The sequence below is a fragment of the Marmota flaviventris genome, chromosome 1 (assembly GCF_047511675.1).
Source record: "Marmota flaviventris isolate mMarFla1 chromosome 1, mMarFla1.hap1, whole genome shotgun sequence".
Classification (NCBI taxonomy): Eukaryota; Metazoa; Chordata; class Mammalia; order Rodentia; family Sciuridae; genus Marmota; species Marmota flaviventris.
This window is the reverse complement of record NC_092498.1, coordinates 51,484,466-51,510,398: the sequence shown is the minus strand read 5'-3', so window position 1 is coordinate 51,510,398 and position 25,933 is coordinate 51,484,466. Positions and strand designations below refer to the sequence as shown.

Below are 25,933 nucleotides of genomic sequence, written 5' to 3'. Positions count from 1 at the left end.
TTATTTATATGTGGTGCTGAGGATCAAACCCAGTGTTCACAAATGCTAGGCAAGTGCTCTACCACTGAGCCACAACTCCAGCGCCTTATTATGTATTCTTCATAGCCATGTTCTTATTTATTTAGGAATACTGTTTTCCAAATAAAATTGACTTATAACTAATATTGATTTCTGTCTCATCAATAAACTTGATTTCTTTTTATTGTTGACTGGATAAATGTCTGGAATATTATTAGGTTGGGAGGTGTGTGTTTTAGGATCTTTTTAAAAACTGTATTCAATAAGTAAAATAGATACCTTTATGGAAGTTTTCTAAGAGCCTCATAATATATTCAAAGTATCCTTAAGTTTTAAAGCCATAAGAAAGTAAGAAACCATTCAGATTTAAACACTTCATTTTATCTGAGACTCTGATTAATAACTTTGTAAATCAGACAGACTGGTTAGTTACAGAGTAGAAGAAAGGCTAACCTGTATCTGTGTCTTAGTATATTGATTTATCCCCACTATTTTTTTAAAGAGAGAGAGAATTTTAATATTTATTTTTTTAGTTATCGGTGGACACAACATCTTTGTTTGTATGTGGTGCTGAGGATCGAACCCGGGCCGCACGCATGCCAGGCGAGAGTGCTACCGCTTGAGTTACATCCCCAGCCCTCCACTATTTTTTTATGAGATAATTTTGCACTACCAAGTTTTCTTGTTTAGATTTTCATTCCTTTCTAGAGCAAACCTTATTTTTCAAATTTTATTTATTTTTTATTTTTGTTAGAGAACAATATGGGTTAAAACCAAGTTGGGTAAAGTTGATATATTTCTTTACCTGTATCTTAACTAATAGGATTGTTTAAAAAATTAAATTATTAAGTAAGTATTTTTATACCCTCAAATTTTTCCTTAGAAAAATTTATTCAGCAGTATTCAATGTCTTAGAAAAATTTTTTGAACACAATATATTGACTTCTTGAAAGGATCAACCTCAATAAAAATTACAGAGATTCTCTAAAGATTAATTAAGCTTATTTGGGAATAGAATAGCATTACAGGAAAATTTGTATCCATAGTCAACTATGAACATGTTCTAGGAACTTCAGGCACAAGGAGAAGTTTTTAATCAAAACGTGAGGAAAATTATATATTTTGAGACAATAATCTTCAGCCACAGAGATTAATAACAGGGTCTACACCAGTTTGTACAGACAGATGCTGGGCAGATATCCTCAAAAAAGTATTTTTGTAAAAGTTTGCAGTAGCATTTGCACAAAGTTTTTGTTCTGGCAGAGTTGTGACTTCACAACTGTCAGAAGTCATAATTAGGAACTCTTGTCAGAAACCTCTTGTCAGAAACCCCAGTGGCTTTATTTGTTTATTTAACTAGTTAGGGTTGATATAAAGCAATTCTATTTTGGTTTTGAGAGCATTCACAAAAGATAAAATTCTAATGCTTTTAAAAAAATTCTAATTTTTACTAATATCTTGGTATTACATAAAATTCTCTCTTTGTTAACTAATTTTTTTTTCTCCCATTTCAGGGAAAACTTTCACTTATCTCTTCTTTAACTTACGGTGGAAATGGAAGAGCTATTTTGAAGATTGGACTTCAAGGTATATAGTAAGCAAGCTGAGTAAATTTATGTTTAGCTTTTTTCCTGTAATCTTTAAATATGTACCTTTGTGTACTACATGCATACATAACCCAAATGATTTTAGCAGGTGATACAGTCGCATTAATACAGAAATCTGTGCAATGAAGTTAGATTTTCCTTTACTAAACTTTTTCAACATCTCTTCTTCTTCTCATTCCTTTTCTTAAAATCTACTAACCTTTACTCTCATATCTAGACTATTGCAATGATTGATCTCCCTGTTTCTAGTTTTATTAATAATGACCTAAACATTGTAGTAACTAAACTTTCTTAAAAATTTGCCCTCAACATGTTACTTCTTATATAGGTGCCCTTATGTAGGCAGAAATCCTTCTGGTTAGTAACTCTCAAAGAATCTTAGTAAGCTAGGAAGAGTACCTTGTAGCACTTGAAAACTATAAAGTAGAACACATTTAAATTCTGTAATTTGGTTGGAAGAATGGTCTGGAGCAGTGAATGGGAAACAGACTGAGAACTTCAACATTCTACAACTCTTAAAAACCATCGAAGTATCAGACATTGATAAAAATTCTGTGGATACTGCAGTGACTGAAACTCAACCCGTGTCTTCATAGAATTTACAGAATAGGAGAGTGAATGAAATGCAGTAAATAATTATAAAAAGTAATATCAGATACAAATGTGATCTTGAGAAAGAGCAAATTAAGTTGGTAGATCATAAAAATATTCTAAATTTTCTCAGGAAATCTGTAATGTCTGCATTTTTCAAGTAACATATATTGACAGAAAATTGATTTATCAGGAAATGGTATTATTTTTGTTTTTATTTTTTGATATTTCCAGTGGCTAGAGCTTTGCATGCAGCAGAAACTTGGTAAAATCCTTCTACATGAACTTTAAATATTGAACAAAGCCATAGATGAAGTAAATAGAAAAATTTTGGACTTCATGTATGAGATCAAGTAGAGAGGTTATCCATTCATTGACCAAAAAAAGATGTTCAGATGAGTATAATATAACATGATAGAAGCATTCATAATTTGAATCTATCAAAGTACCTTTATTCAGGTCACTGGATTCTTTTTTAGCACGTATACATAGCAGATATGTATAGAAAAATGAACAAATCATGCATAATGATGTTTTTATGAGGAGAATATACATTTGTAATTAGCATCTAAATCCATAAAAGACCATCCTTAATACTGTCTTCCAGAGTCACTATCTTCCCAAGGAGAATTAATGTCATTATGCTATATATTAATTTGCTTGTTTTTGAAATTTATATAAGTTGAATTTTATGGCAGTATCTCTATTATGTGTGGCTTTTTAATCTGAACATTTTGTTATGAGATTTGACCAATATTGATATTGTAGTTCATTGCTTTTTTATTGTTCTCTAGTATGCTGTTTTGTGAGTGTATTAAGAGTTTATCTGTTCTGTTGATAGGCAGTTGGTTAGTTTTGTGGTTTTTGGCTATACTGTATATACATGTTCACGTTTTGGTAAATACAAAGTATTTCTCTTGATCATATTTACATAGTAGTGGACTTAGGTCTTTAGTAGGTATTGCCAGATTGTTTCCAAAGGATTTGTTCCGTTTTACGTTTCTACCAGTAGGATTTCAGTTTCTACCAGTAGGATATCAGACTTTGAGATTACACATTGTCATCAATATTTTGTCTATTTTATTTTATTAATTTATGTTTTTTCAGTAGGTATAATCTAATTAAATACCAGTTCATGGTGAAAACACTTGGACAACTAGGAATATAAAGAAATTCTCTTAATCTGATATAAAATATCTTCAGAAATCTTATAGCAAATGCTATTCTTCATAGGGAAATATTTGAACCTTTCCCCTGAGATCAGGAATGTAATAGGGGTGCTCATTTTTACCACTTTTTACAAAAGGTCCTTGTCATATAAAAAGACAAAAGAATTAAAACGCATACAGATCAGAAAAGAATTAATAGAATGTCATTACTGACAGATGGCATTGCTAAATATGTAAAATTTCTAAAGTTATCAGTGGAAAAATATAATATTTAATTATAAAATTTAATGAGGCTGCTGAATAAAATATCAGTAAACAAAAATCAGTTTTATCTTTATTTATTAGCAACAATTAATTGGGTTTGATTGCTGTTGCACTGAATCTATAGATCCTTTGGAAATTTCACATGTTAATGATACCCATGTGTTAGCATTAACTTTGTAAGGACTCACTATTTAGTTGTTTAATTTTTCTTAATAGTGTGTTATAAATTTTCAGTGGACAGATATTACACATATTTAATACATTCCTGAATTTTTCATGCTTTTATTTTTAATAATTGTCCTTTATCATACTTAAGGAATTCTTTTCAGTTCATTCTTTGTTGAGAGTTTTATCATGATTGGATGTTGGATTTTGCTAAATGCATTGTCTGCCTCTGTTAATGATCATAGTTTCTTCTATTTTTAGTTTGTTAATATGTATTTTACTTTTATTGATTTTGCCACATTAAATCAGTCTTGTATTCTTGGTTTAAATCCTTTTTAGTTTTGATGTATTATCTTTTTTATATAATTATTTGGTTTGATTTGCAAATATGTAAAATATTTTTGCATCTATATTTGTGAAAGATTTTGATCTAAAACATTCTTTTCTTATAATAATTTTGACTGGTTTTAGTGTCACAGTAACACTGTTCTCATGACATAGTGTTTCCCTTCTCTTTGTTGGAAGAGTCTGGAGAATTGTTAATTCTTCCTTAATGTTTATACATTTCACTAGTAAAGCCAGCCAACTGCCTTATTTTAATGGGAAATCTTTTAATACTTAATTTAGTGTCTTAATTTATATAGGGCTGTTCAATTGTCCCTTTGTCTTGAGGAGTCTTTGGTAGTTTGTGTTTGTAAAGGAAATTATTCTGTTCATCTCAGTTGGCATGAAGTTGTTCATTTCTTGAATACTCCTTTAATGTTGATAGATTTGTAGTGATATCTCATTACTAATTTTTGGTTTGGTAATTTGAGATTACTCTCTGTGTTCTTTTCCTGTTTATTTTTTGGCTAGAGGTCTGTTTAATTGACCTTTACAAATAATTGCCTTTGTTTTATTGGTTTTCTGTATTTTCCAGTTCTTTGTAGCACTTTCTTCTATGTTTATTGACTTATTAACCCCATTCAGTATATTATCAATTTTCAGTATTTTTCAACTCTAAAAGGTTCACTTGAGTCTTTTTTCATATCTTCCATTTTTCCTTATGTTCATGATTTTCAGTACTTTTGTGAACATATGCTTTTAATTTCCTTAAACTCCTCTCTCCTAGTGCTGTTATTTCTATTGTTCATGGATCTTTTCTATTTTTTTTTTTTTTCATTGCTGATAATAATGCAAAACCTCAAGCGTGCTAGGTACTATGCCACTGAGCTACTTAATTCCCAGGCCATTTTATTTATTTCCCTTTTTCCTGTTTTATGTCCTTGTTTTTCCTGTTTACATGACTGGCAGTTTGTTGCTGAATGCTGGATATTTAGAATTTTATATAATCAAATGTTAGATTTGTTACCCTTTGAATATTGTTAGTGTTTGGGATATATTTTGTTGGATTCAACTTGATTAGCTTCATTAAATTAGGTCCAAAGTAGCCTTTATTCTGGGACATATTGGCCTTGTCATTAAGGAAATATCCTTCTGAGGAGTCCATTCTGTACTCTAAAAAATGAGAAACTCTTTCTATTCTAGCCTATTGGTTGTTCTAGGTCTTTGTGAATCTCAAGATTGTTCTTCATTCTCTATTCAGTTGGCTCGTCTCTTTCCCAGAGGACTGAGTGCTCATACGGTTGGAGATGAGTATATGGCCAAAGACCTGAGGACACCTAATGATATTCAAATTCAAAGCATTCATTTTATGGCTCCCTTCCTTTCTGCACTCTGTCCTGAAAATTCTAACAACTGTGATGTCCTCAGACTTTTAACTCAATGAAATTGCTTGACTTTAGATTCCATCTCCATATTCTGTTGCCCACAATCTCTCCCGCAAGTGAACTAGGTTACTGCTTTTCTTTCCTAAAAAACAAAAAACAAACAAAAAAACCCCACAACTCACTTTCTTTTGTCTAATGTCCAAGAAGAGTTATTTCACATATTTTGTTTCTTGATCTTCTGTTTTAAGGCTGGAGGATAAATCCAGTCTTTGTTGCTTCTTCATGGCCAAAAAGAAAAATTCTATAGGTCATTTAAGACATTCAAGAAATGTGTTAGGTTTTGATTAGTAGCCATAGTTTTTGTGTTTGAGGAACAGTAATATTTGAATTTGGATATATACTTGTTTTGAGGGAGGTAAGCAAAAGGAGCAACAGGTAGTTCTGTGGTAGTTGTTTCATTCCAGGGGCCATTAGACCTGATAGAGTGGCAGATTTAAGAGTTCCAAGTCAAAAAACAGAGACTTCAGATTTTGGAAAGATGTTTTATGTATGACAAGAAAATCTACTAAGGGAGTGTCTTGAACTAGTTAAATGTTTGCCAATTAATATAAATTAGCTTCTCTCAGATGATATAATTGAATCTTAGCATCTGGCTCTGTTGTAGTGGTTTATAGGAAGTGGGTAACCTTTGGAGAATGAGAATGTCTGACATTCTGTCCCCCAATATAGAAGATGTCATTGAGATTCTTTATAGAATTTGTCTAACTCTTCTACAGTTATAATGATTTGGCCAAGATGTGCCATTATTTAGAAGAACTGATTATCACCTCAGCAGTTAGATTTGTTTCACCTACTTCCTTTATTCACAAATATTTGTTGAGCATTTTTTAATGAGTTTATCACTATGTTAAATGCATCCCTGCTCTTCAACACTATTTTAATTATTAAAGATTTGATAAAATGACATTGCCTTATTGGTTCTAAGTATTGAGTATAATTGATCTCGACATCAGTTTGAAAAATATTCATTCCTAGGTATGTTAGATCCTTGGCTTGTGTGTTTGGATTGTGTTAGAGATAAAAGAAGTAATATGATAAGGTCTTTTAGGTATTTAACATCCTTGATATTTTCACTTTAAAAATAAATATGGTCGTATTTTTAGGGAGCATGTAAAGAACTGATTGTTAGTCAACCTTGTCAGTAAAATTTCTTTGTAGTCTCATTATTTAATTAGGTTTTACCTAAACTACTGTGGTCTTCTCTCCCAGCACATATATATGCAAGTGTGAAAGATCAGAATCTGTGTTGCAAAGTACCCTGGAATTTTGATAGAGAAAATAGCAGTATAGGAGACTCTGCATTAATAACTGTAGATTACTTAAAGTTGACCATCAATAAAAATGAAGTATTTTGAAAGATATCTTAGGCACTTCTAAATTAAATAATTAGTAGTTTTTCAATTTCTTTTGATTACAAACATAAAAAATAGTAGAAGGTTGCTATTATGTATTGTTAATGTGATATTTATAGAATATTATATCAGATATATTCTAGTTGAAACTTGTTATAATTTTGGTTTTCATGTGTAGTATACGTTACTTTTGTAATTCTTAAAGTATTACAGCAAGCTAAAATTGAGTCATAAGCAATTTAATTATTTTCTTCATAATTAAGTTTTCAAGGAACTAGTTTTAAAGATATAGTTGTCATCAGTTTTATTTTATTTATAAAACTGCTATATCTAATAAGTGTTTTTCTATGTGTATGTGTTGTGTTTTTCTCAATAGAAAAAGAAAATTCAGAGGTCAACACCATCAATGTATTAATTTTTGGAAAATTAGCAAAGGACTGTGCAAAAGTTTTCTATGAAGGGGTAAAATATTTTTATATTTACTGTTTTAGAAATAGAGTTATTAATGATGTTATTCATCTTACAGACTTTTTGAAATTTGTTATTTATTTTCAGGCATGTAATAAAGAATAAGACCTATAAAAGTGACATCTTTGAAATGTTACAGTACTAAGAGATGATTAAAACTAATCATTGGCATAAAGAGAAATTATTTCTTAGTTCATTTTAATTTTTAGTATTGAATAGCATGTCTAACTTTATATACATTGCTCCTTTAATTAAAATAAGTATTATTAAAGATTAATGTGAGCTTTAGCTCTGTGTTTATAGTATTTTCTTACAGTTATTTAAAAACTACATGCTTTCAAAATCCTGATCAAAATAGTAGCCAACCTAATTCAACAACATATGAAAAGGATTAGACCCTGTGAACTAGTAGGATTTATCCCAGGAAGGCAAAGCTCATTTAGTATAAGAAGAAAATAAGTCACTGCCTTTCACCAGATTTATTAGTAGAAAAAAGGGGGAAAAAACAAATACATGGTAATATCTGTTAATATGGGGAAAAGGTTACTAGATAATGTAAGAAATCTAACACATTTTATCATAAAAATATACAAAATCAGAGCATAAGATGGATCTTCCTCAACATAATAGAGGGCATTTATGGAAAAACCCACTCCTAATATAATAATGAGAGACTGAAAGCCTACTCTCTGATTAGGAACAAGAGAAGTATGCCTGATACTCAGCATTGTACTAGATGTTCTAACTAGATCAGTTAGTTAAGAGGAAGAAATATAAACCTTTCATAATGGAAACGGAAAAATAAAACAATCATTATTTACAAATGACTGATCAGATATATAGAAAATTCCAAATACTTCAAAAGAAAGCTATTAGAACTAATAAATTAATTTACTAGTTTTGAGGGATATGATCAACCCCTGCCCACAAAAGTTAAGTGTTTATATATACCTGCAATGAATTGTCTGAAAATGAAATGATGAAAGCAATTCTATTTATACTAGCACATAAAAGAATAAAATACCTAGTAATAAATTTAACCAAAAAAAAAAAAGAGTAGTACACAGAAAATTAAAAAGTTATTGCTAACAGAAGTTTTAAAAGACCTAAAAGAAAATAACCTTCCTTGTTCTTGGGTCAGAAGAGTTAATATGTTAAGTTGCCTATACTACCCAAATTGATCTGTAGATTTAAGAACATCTGTATGTATCATAGTTCCATTTTTTTTTTTTTAGAAATAAAAAAAAAAAAAAAAACAGTCCCCAAGTTTTAGAGAATTTTAAGGCACTTCAGTGACCAAAACAATCTTGAAAAAGAAGAATGAAATGTTAGAACTCATGCTTCCTGATTTCAAAACATTATACTAATTAAAACACACTGATACTGGCATAAAGACAAGTGCACTAAAAGTTAGTCAAGAAACAGTGGGGCATGTTTGAGGCCCTGGGTTCAATCCCTAAGTGCAAAGAAAAGAAAAGAAAAGAAAGAAATGCAGATTTCTATCAATAGTTAATTTTTGAGAAGAATATCAGGTCCAGTCAATGAACAAAACAATTAGTATAAAAAAAGAGATTCAAGACATTTAACATCCAAATGAGAAAGGAAGAAGTAAAACTATCTTTATTTATAGTGACTTTTTGTCTTTTTAACAAATGATGAGGCAGTTGCATTTTCATATGTAAGAAACTAGTAGGATATGATCAACCCCCATAGAAAACAACCCCCACGCATCATTTGTTAAAAAGACAAACACATTGCAGGTGTATATAAACAACTTTTTTTTACATATGGAAATCCAACTGCCTCATCATTTGTTAAAAAGACAAATACATTGGAGGTGTATATAAACAACTAACTTTTGTGTGGGGGTTGATCATATCCATGTGTAAGAAGTAGATCCTTACTGTACATCATACACAAAATTTAATTCAAAGTAGATCGAAGTCTTGTGAATAAGTAGAAGATACAGGAATGAACCTTAATGAACTTAGATTTGGCAGTGGATTCTGAAATGTGACAAAAAATGCATAAGAAACAAAAGAAGAAATAAATTTCTTTTCATCAGAAGTTTAAAATGTTATGTATTAAGAGATTTTATCACAGAAGTAAAAGAGCAGTTTCTAGAATGGGAGAAATATCTAATGAGGATTTGCTGTCCAGAATATATAAAGAAATTCTAGAGATGATCTTCAAATGACCAAGAACTGCATGAAAAATATGAATACTATTGTTGATTTTTAGAATAAGAAAAATTAAAACCAAAGTGAAATACCATTTCACACCCACTAGGATGGTTGTAATAAAAAAGTCACAGAAGTTCTAATGTTCATAAAAATCTGAAGAAATTGGAACCTTTATATACTTTGCTTGTAGAAATGTAATATGGTGCAGCCACAGTAGAAAATTGGTTGGCATTTTCTCAAAAAGCTAAACAGAATTAGTGTATGACCAGCAATCTTAGATCTAGGTATATAACCAAAAGACTAAAAACAGGTAATGAAACTCACTTGTAGCCAGTTTTCGTTGTAGCATTATTTACCTCAGTCAGCAATGGTGGAAACTGTTTACATGTCCATCAACAGATGAATGGATAAGCAAAGTGTGTATGTATATATTGTAGAATATTAGCCATAAAGATGAACGAACTTCTGATATACACTACAGTGAGTTTAAACATTGAAAACATTAAAGTAGGTGAAATAAGCTAGATAAAAAGTGACAACTATTGTTTGATTCTAGTTAATAAGTAGAAAGAACATATTCATAGAGACTTTAGGGAAATTAAGGAAAAGTAGAGATCATCAGGGCCTGAAAGAAGGTTAAAATGGGGAATTACTGCTTGACAGTTGAAAAGTTTGTGTTTGCCATCTTGAAAAGTTTTGGAAATAGAGGTGATGATTGCATAACTTTGTATTTTTAATTAATTCTACTGAGTTGAATCCTTAAGAATAGAAGTGGCAAGTTTTACATTGTTTATATTTTGCCTAATAATGCAAACCTGCTATACAATATTTGGACAGTATAGATAGGTAATTGAAAATGAGAATCTAAGTGACTAAGTTCCCTAGACCAGCATCATCTAAACTATTGCAATGATAGAAAGCTGTTCTACATCCACATTGTTGATATGGTAACTACTACTTACATGTGGCTAATGAGCACTTGAAATGTGGCTAGTGTGGCTGAGGAATAATGTTTTAAATTTTATTTAGTTTAAATAGTTACATATAGCTGGTTGATACTGTATTGAACAGCACATCTCTAAACAGCACATCTCTAAGTTTAATCTGAGTTTAACTTGTGAAGTGGTGCTGTTTTTGCAAAACCTGACTTTAAAGTCTAGATTAAAGATCCATTTCAAAAAAACTTTGGGTTTTGTTTGTTTTCCATGTAAAAGAGTGTTGTGGATATATTGCTAAAGTGAAGTTTTAATCTATTTTTGCCAAAGCTCTTCTAAAGAGGCAGTAAATCAGTTAATTTTTTCCTAATTTCTGTTTTAAACAAACAAAAGGAGAATCAGTAATAGTAATATTTTTTCCTTGTGCAAATCTCTTATTAAACCAGTGATTTCTTAAAATCTTTCTTTGGGATTGAGGTAGTCAGGTAGGTGTTGTACAGTTTATGTCTTAAAACTCATGGATAGGTCATCAGATCATTTCTTCCAGGATGAAAACTAATTTTAGATGCAGGTTTAAAGATTCTCTTTGAGATAAAGTTTTAATGTACTTGGTGTGATAGAGAAGTTCTAGAGACAAATCTACTAAATAAGAAGTGTTATATAGCAGTCTTTTATCAGGGAAGGGGACTAGAAAATTAAATAGAAAAAAAAACAAAAACATGCCCATATACAGTTATTCTTACTCAAGCCATTTAGGCTAAGAATTAATAGCTCTAAGCAAGTTACTGTAAAATTGTCTTTTATGATGAGGCACTTTGTTTATGTGTAGCTCCGGTCAGTCCCTGTTGTCATTACTATTATTATTGCTACCTTTGAGGTGTGGATTTTTATCAGTTTAATTAATTAATATTTGAGATGACTGTTTTGAGTTATTAAGAATTCAGTGTGGGCTGAGGACACAGCTCAGTTGGTAGAGTGCTTGCCTCTCATACACAAAGCTCTGTGTTCAATCCCCAGCACTACCAAAAAAAAAAAAAAAAAAAATTCAGCATGTAAGAAGACTTGAGATATCGTTTGTTGAAGAAAGGTATTCAGAAATGATGGAATTAGAAAGACAGGGAGAGAGAATATGAATGAAAGTTAGAATGTGAGTAGGTGAAAAATGTCGTTGGATTTGGATGGGGTAGAGCTTGCATTGAATCTGTATAATGCTTTTTGTAGTATGGCCATTTTTACAATATTAATTCTTCCTATACAAGAATATCCTTTACGTCTTCTAGGATCTTCTTTAGTTCCTTTCTTCAATATTCTATATTTTTCATTGTAGAAATCTTTAACCACTTTAATTAAATTTATTCCTCATGCTTTTGTTTAGGTTATTGTGAATGAGATAATTTTCATTCTTTCTTTCTCAGTAGATTTATTATTGGAGTATAGGAAAATGATTGATTTACTTATGTTTATCTTGTATCTTGTTACTGTGCTGAATTTATCAGCTCTAGAAGTCTTCTGGTTGAGTTTTTGGGTCTTCTAAAGGAAGGATCATGTCATTAGCAAACATAATTTGGCTTCTTTTCGTATTTGTATTCCTTTTCTTTTCTTGCCTGATTGTTCTGATAGTTTGAAGAACTGTCTTGAATAGGAGTGGTGAGAGTGGGCATCCTTGTCTTGTTCCTGATTTTAGAGGAAATGCTTTCAGTTTTTTCTCTGTTAAATATATGTAGACCTTGGATTTATTGTATGTATCCTTTACAGTGTGGGAGAAAGTTTCTTTTATTCTTAGTTTCTCTAACATTTTTAACATGAATGGGTGCTACATTTGTCCAATACTTTTTCAGATTATATTGAGATGATTTTTGTTTTTGACTCTATGTGATAGATTATTTTTATTGATTTTTGTATGTTGAACCAACAATACATCCCTGGAATGAAACCTAAGGCTCAATTATGATGTACTATCTTCCTCATGTGTTTTTAAATGTGGTTTGTCAGTATTTTATTATGAATTTTTTCAACTATATTCATCAATGATGTTGGTCTGAATTTTTTCGGAATGAATTTGTCAAGTGTCCCCCTTCCCTTTGTATTTCATGAATAATTTGTGGAAAAAATAAGTCAACCAGAATAGCCAAAGCAATACTGAGAAAGGAGGAACGATGCCAGAGGCATCACCACATCACCATACCAGATCTCAGATTATAGTAACCAAAACAGCATGATATTGGCATCAAAATAGACATGAAGACCAATGAGACTTAAAACAAAACAAAACAAAACAAAAACAACAAAACAAAACAAAAAAACAGATACAAATCCACATAGATACAGCCATCTAGTACTCAATGGAGGAGCCAAAAACTGTTGGAAAAAAAGGTAGCCTTTTTGACAAATGGTGCTAGCAAAATTGGATGCCTTATATGTAGAAAAATGGAACTGGATCTCTTTCATCCTGTTCAAAAGTCAACTCAAAGTGGGTAAGAGTCCTAAAAATTACACTAGAAACTTTGTAACTGCTACAAGAAAACACATGCTCAACACTTCAACATTATCCCTGCAAGTACCAACTTTCTTAACAAGACCCTTAATGCTCAAGAAATAAAATCAAGAGTCAATAAGTGGGATTGCAACAAATTAAAAAGCTTCTGCACAGCAAAAGAAAGAAAAGCATGAAGAGAAAAACCTATGAAATGGACGAAGATTTTTAGATGGTCCTCTAACAGGGAGTTAGTAACCAGAATATATAAAGAACTCAAAACACTTAACATCAAAAATAAATAAATAAATAGGCAAAAGAACTAAACAAACAGAAGAAATATGGGTAGCCAACAAACTTATGAAAAATGTTCAACATCCCTAATAATCAGAGAAGTGCAAATTAAAATTATACCGGGATTTCATCTCATTTCAGTCAGATGGGCAGTTATATCAAGAATACAAATAATAATAAATGTTGTCAAAGATGTGGGGGGAAAGAAGGTATACTTCTATATTGTTGGTGGAACCACAAATTAGTCCAACTATTCTGGAAAGCAGTATGGAGATTCCTCAAAAAACTAGGAACCACCATATAACCCAGCTACCCCACTCCTCAGTATTTATTCAAAAGAACGAAAATCAGCATATTGTGGTGATAACAGGCACATCATTGTTTATAGCAGAGAAACTCACCATAGCCAAGTTATGGAACTAACTCAGATACCCATCAGCAGATGAATGGATAAAGAAAATGTTTATCTACACAATGGAGTTTTACTCAGTTTTAAAGAAAAATGAAATTATGTCATTTGCTGGTAAATAGATGAAACTGGAGAATATCATGCTAAATGAAATAAGCAAGACCCACAATGTCAAGGGTCAAATGTTTTCTCTTATATGTGGAAGGTAGACAAAAATAAGGGAAATAAAAGGGTGGGGGAAATCCCATGAAAATAGAAGCAATGTCAGTGGAGCAGAGGAAAGGTAATTGAGAAGGATGGATGAGGGTCAGGAAAAGAGAGAAACAGTGGAATAAAATTAATCAAATTGTGCTGTGTGCATATATGCATACAGGTGAATTTAACTTATTATGTATATCTGTAAAGCACTAATTTAAAACAACTGCAACTAGAAAAAAATAGAAGGAAGACCAGTAGAATAGAGTATGGGGAATAGAAGAAGGGAGGAGGGAAAAGGGATTACAGGGTCTGGAAGTGGAACAAATGCTACCCATGTTTTGAAAATTGATTTATTTTCACTTAGTTATACTTAGGTATCCTATAGAAGCATTTCAAAAATAAATGCATAGTAGTGTATAATACTTGGAATCTTCTGTTTATATTTCTAATATGTTTTAATTTTTATTCTCTTTAAGCAGCTTACATTTATTTTTTTATTTAAAAAGCATTATATAAAAATTACAGTGATTTTTTTTTAGAACATGTACTTATGTGTCTACGTGATAAACACTATATTAGGTATTGAATGTATTTTACCTGACACATGAAAAATGTTTTTTGCTCTTAAAATAAATTTTATATAGGTGTTTATGAAAATATAATAGGATTATGACATCTAATTAATATTTCTGAGATAACATGATGTTAAAGATGGTAAGTTAGTGTTTTCTCCCTCTTTAAATATGGTAAAACTTAGGTCACAGTTTAAACTCTTTCTGGACTTACAGTTCATGAGTGCTGATCATCTGGACATGGTTAATTTAGAGACAATAGTATCATCATTAAAAAAAAAATTGCAATGCAAAGTTAAAACTTTTTGCACAAAGAAATTAACTTTTCTAACTTTGTTCTTATGTCTGCCTTGTCAATTGTTTGTCTTCATAAGGTTAATTCCATATTTGAGTAAAACTCAATTCCTAAAACTCTAAAACTAATTTTAACAAGATTTTAATCCTTGCTTTGCTAAATTAAAGAAATATACATGTCCTAATTGAACCTCTTGTTTTAGCTTTCATTTTTTAAAGTAAGTTTTAATATTTGATATGGGTAGACTTATCCAAAGTGTTAAGTTTTTGAAAAAATATTTTATTACAAAACTGTCAAATTATGGACATTTATGTATAGATAGATTTTCTATCCTTGTTTTGAAAAGTGGAGGTAGAGTAGTGTCTGTCATGGAGGTCAAGAGATCTGGGTTCCTGTCTTAGTCTATAACTAATTATCTATAAGTGACTTTAGGCCATTCTTAATATGCTTTCTGGCCCTTGTTTTATTATCTGAAAGATGAAGGTGTTTGATGATCTTTGAGGTTCTTATCAATTCTAAAATGCAAAATGCTAAGATTCTATGAAGTAAGCTTTGTACAGTTTATGTAAGATTTATGAAGCTGTACAATGCGTGTATCTGAGTTTGCGAGTATTCATATCTTTGGTTATTTATGTAGTTGTTCAAATACATGAATATTTTTTATGTTTTATGTTAGATGTTGGAGATAATTAGTGAATAAGATAGTCATGGGCCTTTCATTCATGGAACATGATGTGGAGTGGAGAAAAGTGGAGTTAGCCAACTATTATGATCACTTCATACAGACATGATTCATAGTAAGAACATTAAGTAACAAATTGAGAAGAGCTGTAGAAAAATGACTACAGGGTACTTAGAGAGTGACTCAGTATGAGAATAACATGCAGAGGTCCTGAGTGAGCATCTGGAATGTTTAAAGAATACTAGAAGGCAGAATATCAGATTGAGTCAACTAGTATATGACTGGTGAGGGAGGTGGTTACGGGATCATATAGTAATTATAGACCATTGTAGGATTTGGGGTTTTAAGGCTAATGTTACATAATTGTCTGTGGTGTATTACACAATCCAATAGCTGGTAATTCTCAAAAAATATACTTTTTTTATGTTAGTGAAACATTTTCTGTCTAATCACTATACGGTTAATACCATCAGGTCCCTGGTTTCTTGCTGAACCCTGTATTAACATTGTTTAAAATAATAAGATAACCTAATAAGATCTGCAAGGTCAGCATAGAAAAATTACTTGATGCTTGTTAAAATCAGATATGTATTTTTCTTGTTAGACTATCAGTTATTTTATATATTCTGTGCCTTTTTTCTGCTCATGAAATTTAACAGCCTGAGAATTTTTAATTTATTATCTATTAAAAATTAGCAAATTAACTCTTTAGTCTTACAATTAATTTTTTTCATTATTTATAAAATACTTTGTTTCTGCAATCAAACCCATGTAGATAAAATCTTGCATGTTTGATACAGTGTGTTACCCCTGTATAAATGGAAAAAAATTATGTTTAACTTTTCTAGACCAATATGGCTGTTAGTTTCTGTACAATGCCATCTCAACACAGTAAATTGGGATACTTTTTCCAAAGTTGACAGTATAGCTAAAGTTTCCAAAAATTCAATATTTTTTATATATATATATATATATATCTTATATATATGTATATATAAATAATATGTATTTTTTCTTTTTCTTTTTTTCTTATCTTTTATTTTAAAACAAATGCTTTGTTTCAAATTCATTTATAATATGTTTTATATATATACATAATACAACAACAGCTTATCCAGGTTCTTCAGTCATATCAACATAATTATAGAAACATCCATCACACTCCATTAAAGGTGGGGGAGGTATAAAAACAAAAAGAAAACAAAACTGGAGAAAACTGCAAAGTTCTGGTAGTGTTGTGATACCTGGCACCATTTTTTTTCTTATTAGCTTCTCAGACATGACCTGAAAAGAAAACATTCTGGAGTAACATTATTAAAAACAGCTCTGTTAAAGCATAGTCACTACTGCATATCATAAGGCAAGTACAAGAGGTTTTACATTCACAGAGTATGATACTGTACTGTCCTATATCTATAATACTAGAGGATACAATTAAAAAGGCAATTATTTGAGACTTGATTCTACTTTTCCAGCAAAGGGTCCAAAGGATGGTATGACACAGCTCTGTAAAGAAGTGTACTTCTTTAGGATTTCCTTTTATTGGTAGCACAATTCTAAATACTCGCACTCTTCATGAACATCAGCTGAAAACTGTTTAAAAAAAAAAAAAGCCGGGAAAAAAAACAAAAAGCAAAACAAAACAACCATTGGATTCATACAATGGTGACCAAGTGGAGGCAAGCAAGACTCAACCTAACTAGCGTTTTACCAAATCTGTCATGTTTGAATGGTGAGCGCTCCATGGAAGAAAGGAGATGCCAAGTAGTGCTCCAGAAATTCATAACACAACCAAAACACAGCATCATTGCAAACAGAGGCAGTTGCAAACACTGCTCATTCAGTTATGCCCAAGGATACTGATTTCAATATTGAATCATCTGCTCACTCATTCAGGAAGAAGGGGAGATCAGTTTCTACAGTACTTTGTGTTCAACTCAATCATCATGTTATAAAAATAGCAGGTTGCCATAATAAAAAATAAGGCTCCTCTCTCCAGCACCAGTTATTACAGTTTACCTTTTTGTTGTTCATCTATTAATTTGCTTATTTCACCACTGATTGCTTTCTTCATTAAGTGACATGAACATATTAAGACCTATTTGTTAATGTACAAATGAGTTGTCTGATAGAATTTTTAAAGGACTTTTTTAAAAAGCAGTTTTAAGTTCACAGCAAAAATAGGAGAAAATTACAGAGATTTTCTTTTTACATCCTCCCTTCACACATGTAGGCTTTCCTCCACTATTAGCATCCCCCTCTACAGTGAGATAGTCATTAAAATTGATGAACCTACTTTCACATATCATCACCTGGTCTGTAGTTTACATGAGGGTTCACTTTTGGGTTTGGGCAAATATATATATTTACCATTTATAGTATGTACAGAGGATTTTCACTGCTGAAAAATCTTCTGTACTCTGCCTTGGCATCCTTCCCTTCTCCTAATCCCAGGCTACTGATCATTTTATCTTTATTGTTTTCATAGTTTTACATTTTTCATGATATTATATAGACTCACACAGTATGTAGGCTCTTTTTTTTTTTTTTTTTTTGCCTGTTGATTGTTAATTTTTGAAGAACATTTCTTTAAGTTAAGAACATGTATACTGTTTACATTCTTATTTTTTTTTTCCCCACCCCGAGACTGGTTTGCAGTAAACATTCCTCTTGGGTAAACCAAACAGGGAATTGTTCAGTGACATGGAATCACTCTATCTAAGGCACAGTGAAGGATGGAGCAGTCATGAAAAGGAAATGACTTCTCTAGTTTTCAATTACACTGATTGTATATTTATTTACTTATTAATAGCTTGTGCACAGGCATCAGTAAGCCTGGTCAAATTTAGTAACATGGTATTCTTCTCAAGCTGGTCTCCTAACACTTTTTCAGCAGATTGAGATAACTGCTCTTGTGTAACAGTATGTCCTCTTGGCACCAAACTAAGTAATTCCTCTTCTTTTTTGAATGACCTCAGTATGGACCTCTCAGAAGTTTAGAAGTTAGAGCACTACACATTAAATCTCATTTTCAATTAAATCTACTGAATATAAAAACTAATATTTTATATTAAATATTCATCTTTCTTATTTTCTATGTATTTGAATAAATATAAAAATATATGAATTCATGGAAACTAGATCTGAAGAGCCATTTTTTTCTCCTTTGTTTGATGTGTACTTCAATTTTACCACTGTTAATTCATATAATATCTTTGTTGACTACTGTGAATAGAAACCTGTCAGTGACTCATGGGATGTACACGTGGATAAGACATTATTTTTAGTGTTATAGAGCTTAATGGGTTGGGTGGGGTTGTGGCTCAGTGGTAGAGCATTTGCCTGGCATGTGTGAGGCCCTGGGTTCGATCCTCAGCACCACATAAAACCAAACATAAATAAATAAATAAAATAAAGGTATTAAAAAAAAAGAGTTTAATGGGCTTTAACATGGCACTAGAGGTGTTAAGTTTACACTTTGGAAGTAACTGAGTACAAAGAATGTTTAAATGTTCTATGGGAGAAATCAGAGGAAGATTTTTTTTTTTTTTTTTTTTCCCCTTCTGGGAAAGGTGTAATTTAAGATAGTCCTTATCAGGAAGAAGCATTTATAACTCAGACTTTGAAGAACAGATAAAGTTAAATATACACAAATGGGGAAATGTTTATTATTCATGGGAGCTTAGAATAAGCAAAGAATAGATGTGGAAAAGTGTTAGATTTATAAGAGAATGAATGAAAATATTGAAGGAAATATTTATTGGATGAAAATAAATGGAAGTAGGCTCAGATGAGATGACATCACTGAGGGCCTTCAAAGCAATTTATGTGTGTGTGTGTGTGCATGCTCTGTACATATTCACATATAAATCTGTGCTTATAATAAACTTTACTTTTTAAAAAAAGTTTGATGACTTCCATGTTGACAAGTATATGCTCAGGGAAGAATTATAACTTCTTACTGAATCATGTGTAGCTAATATTGACATAAATTGAGAAATTTTTAATGAATGCTAGCTCACAGCTTTTAGTCATTTATTCATAAAATATTTTCTGTATTATGAAAGACATTTATAAAGTTTTATGCTGAAAATTTGAGACAAAAATGTCCATCTTTGCCCTATCTTTTGCTTTTTGGTGAATTTTTTTTCCTCATACTGTTTATTTTTGAAAATGTTTTTAAGTCAAACAAAGAATAACATAAGATACTGGTGTGTGTGTGTGTGTGTGTGTGAGAGAGAGAGAGAGAGAGAGAGAGAGAGAGAGAGAGAGACCATGTTTATTTGAATAAACAACTTTGAATCTTTAACCAAAATCTTAAGTTTTCATTTAAATGAGAATTTATTGGTCTGAGGTCAGTTGTAAACACAAATCAAATAAGACGTAACCCTTTGTCTTCCAGGGGCTTAGAACCTAGTTTATGAAACTGAATAGAAAATTCTGGGGGCTAATACCATGCCCTTGTATATATAAAGCAAAATGTAGTTATGTAGACTTTCATTTGATGGAGATTAAAACTATTGATGGAAGATGACCTAAAGTCCAAGAATTTTTATACATCTTAAGATTTGTTATTAAAATTAGAAGAATAAGAAAACAAAATATGTACAATGGACAAGACAGAACTCAGTTTATGTTTCAGTATCTGAAAAATATTCAGATAGAAATAAATGGAGAATGACACAAATAAATGGAGAATGGCTTCTTCTTACTTTTATAAACATAAATTTAATATATCTCTTCTTAGTTATAACTGGAAATTTCCTAGTTTTATATCATGTTCTGGATTTATATACATATGTAATTTGTAATATAGAGTTTTTACACTAAAGACATGCTTTTTTCAATGTAGTCTCTCAGCTCTGAAATTTTATTCTTAATACTGCTAACCCATTTGTTATCTTGTGTTTAATTATACAGCGTATTTATATAAGCTGAGATAAACAATGATTTTTAAGTCCCACTAAAAAAAAAATCTTGTATGTGATTTTGTTAGTGTTTTCCTGGGCCATGAAGTGGGACATTATTCTTTTCTATGGTTGTAGAAGTTCAGGGTCAAAGGTCTAAAACATATATTCAATAAGCATGAAATCAATTTAGGTTAAACAGTTTTCCATTTTATAGAAGTAATTCCTGTTTTTAAATAATGATTTGTATAACATTCAGGGTTATAGATATTTCATAATTAAATAACAAACTTTTTTTCATATGTAGGACACCATTGCATTGGCTAGATTTATTGTTTTGTCAGCATCTACAAGCAGAGACACTAAATGTTGCATATTTTTGAAAGCATTTGAAAACTTCAAATCAATTGTTTATGTAAGTATGCAACTTTTATTTTCTAACCATATATATTGTAGCTTCACTAAGCTGAAGTAATGGGATGGAGATGTTATTCTTGGAAATCAGTAGATAAATTTAGTTTGAATTGTTTTAGTGGTATAGAAAGCTCATATTTCAGTTCTGAAGTTTCAGTGATTGAATCTGCTGAAACAAACAGATTAATAGAAGGAAAAAAATGTACAAATTTTTTAATGTGAATGTATTTACAGGAGCCATACAAAATAAGACATGTAAGCTGTTTGAGACTTAAAGACCTCTATTGGAGAGAGGGAGGGAGGAGAGCTATCTGCAATTTTAAGGGAGTATAAAAGGATTTTTATGGAGGGAGAATGTCTGGAAAGGAGTCAGTGAATTAATACAAATATATTTTGGGTTCTTAATGTAATATTTGTTTTTCAATCTCTTCCTCTATGATTTGAGTTTAATCTTCCATGGCTAATGAAATTACAATACCAAGATCTGAAGGTAATTATGTTCTTTTTTGGGAGGTCTAGTCTTTGAGTAAATAAGGAAACTAACTTCAGAGAAAACTCTTCCAAGCATTTGCTGTTCCTTACCAAATATCTTTGGTAAGATGATATTTTAGTTATTTTAGAACACATAACACCTACTATATCCACATGTACATGCACAGATACACACACGCATATTTATATCTGCTTTTTAGTCGATCTGTTTTATATTTTGATTTTGAATTAGTCTACCTTACAGTCTGATTTTGAAATAGTCTCTCAGCTTGAGGTCCAAAGTTGTATATTTTGGAGTGTCATTTTCTGATCCACAACAATTGACTATTTCAAGTTTAAAAAAAACCAAAATGTTTAGAATGACTCTGAAAAAGGAAGGTCTTGTATGGATACAGTCATGCATTTCTTAATGATGGTCATATGTTCTGAGAAATGCATTATTAGGTGATTTTATGGTTGTATAAACATCCTAGAATGTACTTTTCACAAGCTCAGATGGCTGCTATGTCACAAGGCTGTGTTACATGACCATCATCATATATGCAGTCCATTGTTGACTTGTTGACTTAAATATCCTGATCAATATATTATTGCTTTTAAAATGAAACTTAGAAAACTGCATAGACATTTAAGACCTCACCCTCTTCTTTGTAATTATCCCATTAGGTACTTTTGATAGTTGACCTGATTTCATTTTAAATTAATTAGGTAAAACATTTTCTCCCGGGTTAGTCTTTGTGACAATGACTTCTTACTCTTGACCTCCTTTCTCCTTCACATGCTGGAAAACTACTTCTTTGGTCAAAATCATATATTGCCCAAGTCATACAACTATTTGATTGTTTTCTCCTAGTGTGCACAAAGGCAACTCAAGGGCTATGGGTGGCCTTATTTGATATTATAATAAATAAATTAGGTTGAATATGCGTTAGATTTACAGGTAAAGTGATCTCTACTACATTTCCTTTATTTTATTTTTCTGTAAAGTCCAGGGTTCTGTGCAGAAGTTTTGAACACTAATTCTGATTTTCCACTCCTTTGGATTGAGAATTGTATGCTCTTTTATATTTTTTCCTGAGGACTAAATACTGATACACTTCAAATTTGAGTTTTTTAATGAAAATTTAATACATTTTACTCTTTCTTTTTTGTAGTACCAGGGACTGAACCCAGGGGTGCTTAGCTACTGAGCCACATTCCCAGGCTTTAATTTTTTTTTTTTTTTTTAATTTTGAGACAGGGCCTTGTTAAGTTGCTTAAGGCCTCACTAAGTTGCTAAGGTTGTTTTTGAACTAGTGATCCCACTGCCTTAGCCTCCTGTGCTGCTGGGTATATAGGCATGAGCCGCCTTGCCCAGCACATTTTATTCTTAATATATAATCTATAACTTCTTGTCATTTTAGTGAGTTTGAATATTATACTGTTAAGTATTAATTTTACCACAGTTTAATGTCTGTGATGACACTAGAGATAGTTTGCATACAACTAAACCCTCTCTCTTTTTTCAGGTTTATGTCAAATCTGTGAGAGATTTTTCTACAGAACCAATGTCTTTGGTAAGATGATATTTTAGTTATTTTAGAATACATAATACCTACTACATCCACATAGACATGCACAGAGATACACACACATATTTATATCTGCTTTTTAGTCCATCTACTTTATATTTTGATTTTGAATTAGTCTACCTTACTGTCTTGATTTTGAAATAGTATCAAAAAATGCAGTCCTTTTTTTTTTTTTATATCTGATAGCATTCTATTTGTTAACATATTTACTTAGTAATTAATATCTGCTTATTCTATTGTCTGGATATCTACTGATACTTTGTATAAGGTATACTTACACAAGAAAATTTAATTTAAAAAGATTTTTACTATATGAAGACAATGAGATTTTTGATAATTTTAATTACAGGAAGAATCATTTTTTGTTTTTCATCAAGTTATGTATGAACAGATTATTATGTGCTGAATTATGATTTGATAAATTATATAATTTTAAGTAAAGAATTTCTTTATATTTGTGATACATTTTGCTTTTTCTTTTTATACCATATTTTCACTCTTATAAAATTTTGTTATAGCAGTAGGAAGGTTCCCATTTTGACAGGTAGGCTATTTATGGCTGAGTGCAACTGGAAAGATAATATATTGTTAAAATTTAATTTAACATTTATGATATGCCTATATTTTTAAACCTTCAGTTAATAGAGAATAATAAAGCTTCAGGCAAATAGAGAATAGAGACTTTTTTCCTAAAAAAAAAAAAAAAAAATATGAGACACAGGTTTTGAATTTTGTGTGTGTGTGCGCGCGCTGGGGATTGACCTCAAGGCCTTGTGCATGGTAGGCAAGCACTCTACCAACCGAGCCATATCAATAGTAATATAATTAAAATTCGTTTTTGGGGGAAACTAACAATAGGAGGGTAGATGTGCTTTTTAGAATGTGAAGTAGCCCTGGCATTTGTATTTCCTAAAATTGTTATAGATTAATCAACTTTAATTATTTGGTATATCTTTGAGCCTGCAAATAAAAAGGAAATAAGAGGAATCATCTCTAAAATAGTTTTCCAAAAAGCTCAGGCCTCTTAAATAAATCAAGTACAGGTTTATTGAACTTTATTTTCCTGAGTCTAATGCTCATTTTCACATTTTTAAACTGAGTATTGGACTTTGCAGTTATATTAGCAAAGCATCCAGTTATTGTTGGTGAGGTTTTTACTATTTTCCTAAGAAGATTTGGCAGTTTTCCTCAGAATGTATTATTTAATGTCTAATGTATCATTGGACCAGTAGTCTTTTAGAATTTAGGAAATAGAGTGTGTTGTTTTACAGTAGTGGTAGGATTGCCCTTTTCAAGTAACACCAAACAATTATTTCATCTTATACTGTCTTCAGGATTTAAAAATATTTGGCCCAGTTCTATGATCTAAAGGCTTAGCATATAAACTAATCCCTATATTCCTATCCAACTTTGTATAATTCAGCCATATGTTTGACAGTGATTGTCAAACATATCAAATTTGTTTTCTCTACTTTGGACTCTCTTTTTTTTTTTACTTTTTTTTAATTGATTTTATTTTTTTTTAAATACACTACAGCGGAATGTATTTCAATTTTTATTACACATATAGAGCACAGTTTTTCTTATCTTTGTATAAAGTATGTTCACGCCAATTCATGTCTTTATACATGCACTTTTTTGCATTATAATTCTTATTTTATATATATATGTACATATATACATATATATATATATATATATATATATATATATATACCACAATTTTTCATATCTCTGTTTGTATATAAAGTAGGTTGACACCCAATTCGTGTCTTCATACATGTACTTTGGTTTACTTAGCTCATTCCTAACTTCTGTTCTTTGCTTAATTGGCTCCTTCCTATAAATATCTTTTCAAAGGGATTTTCTAAACACACACTCTGCTGCTTAGGAACATTTCAGCCTCTCAAAGGGACTTCCTCAGACTACTCTAATTTGCACTAGTCATATTTAAATTTCTTAGTAACCACAGTGTTGTTGTGGAATATTTTTATTCTCACAGAGGATCTGTTGGAAAGTGATGATGTAGTTTTTTGCAATTATTTGTAGAATAATGTGTCCAAAGGCATTGCCATAACAAGTACTATGTCCTATTATCAGCCTAGAAGTTGGTAGCTTGCTGTAAATATTATATGTTTATTGTTATCAATATTAGAAATAGCATTTGCATCAATTTTGTCAAACTATTTTCGAATCTCTAATTATTTAATGTTATAGCCAATCTCTTGTAAGTGTTGGTCTCTCTTTGTTGTCCTTCCACATTTACATTAGTTATACCCTTCAGAAAACCTTTGCTTATCATTCTTCTTTCCTAACCACACCACATCCCTCCCAACATACGTTTGTCTCTTAAAATAACATTGATTTGGGTGTCTCCACTATAATCATTTCTTATGGAATGTCATATTTTATTGTCTGCAATGGAGACAGATTTTTCAGATAAGTTTTATTGGGAATTATTATGTAAGTTTATTTGCTGTCTTTCCAAATACATACTCTCTTAAGAGGACATTAACTGCCAGGTGCAGTGGTGCACATCCATAATCCCAGCGTTTTGGGAGGCTGAAGCAGGATGATCCCAACTTTGAGGCCAGCCTGAGCAACTTAGCATGCCCTTAAACTACTTGGTGAGATCCTATCTTAAAAAAAGAAAAGAAAAAAAAAAAAAAAAGGCTCAGTGACTCATGCTTGTAATCCCAGTGACTCTGGAGACTTGAGGCAGGAGAATTGGGAGTTGTAAAGCCAGCCTCAGCAATGGTGAGGCCCTAAGTAACTCAGTGAGACCCTGTCTCTAAATAAAATATAAAATAGGGCTGGGGATGTGACTCAGTGGTCAGATACCCCTGAGTCAGTCCCCAGTACCAAAAAAAACAATAGTTCCAGGGATGTAGCTCAGTGATTCAGAGCCCCTGTGGTCAGTTCCCCATGCTAAAAAAAGTACATTAACCAAACTTATACGAGAATATTAGCAGAAACATCAATTTATAAATATATTATTAAAAAACACAGTTTACTTGCTACATACACATGTACTGTCTGATTACCTGGAAAGCCAAATTTATAATTCATAAGTTGATTTTTCATCATGAATTAACAAGTACAGTA

General features: G+C 31.1%; 1 protein-coding gene across 4 annotated transcripts in view; it reads left to right on the top strand.

Moving 5' to 3' along the window:
• Nucleotides 1-25,933, top strand: part of Pot1 (protection of telomeres 1) — a 104,874-nt gene that overhangs the window by 7,358 nt on the left and 71,583 nt on the right. For 2 of the 4 annotated variants that reach the window (XM_071612829.1, XM_071612828.1), the window contains exons 3-6: nucleotides 1,533-1,605; nucleotides 7,312-7,397; nucleotides 20,659-20,766; nucleotides 22,766-22,813. In XM_071612829.1, coding sequence (XP_071468930.1) covers nucleotides 1,533-1,605; nucleotides 7,312-7,397; nucleotides 20,659-20,766; nucleotides 22,766-22,813 — 315 coding nt within the window. Of the gene's footprint in view, nucleotides 1-1,532; nucleotides 1,606-7,311; nucleotides 7,398-20,658; nucleotides 20,767-21,187; nucleotides 21,256-22,765; nucleotides 22,814-25,933 lie in introns of those variants that run through there. The other 2 variants (XM_071612830.1, XM_071612831.1) reach the window with 2 other exon arrangements.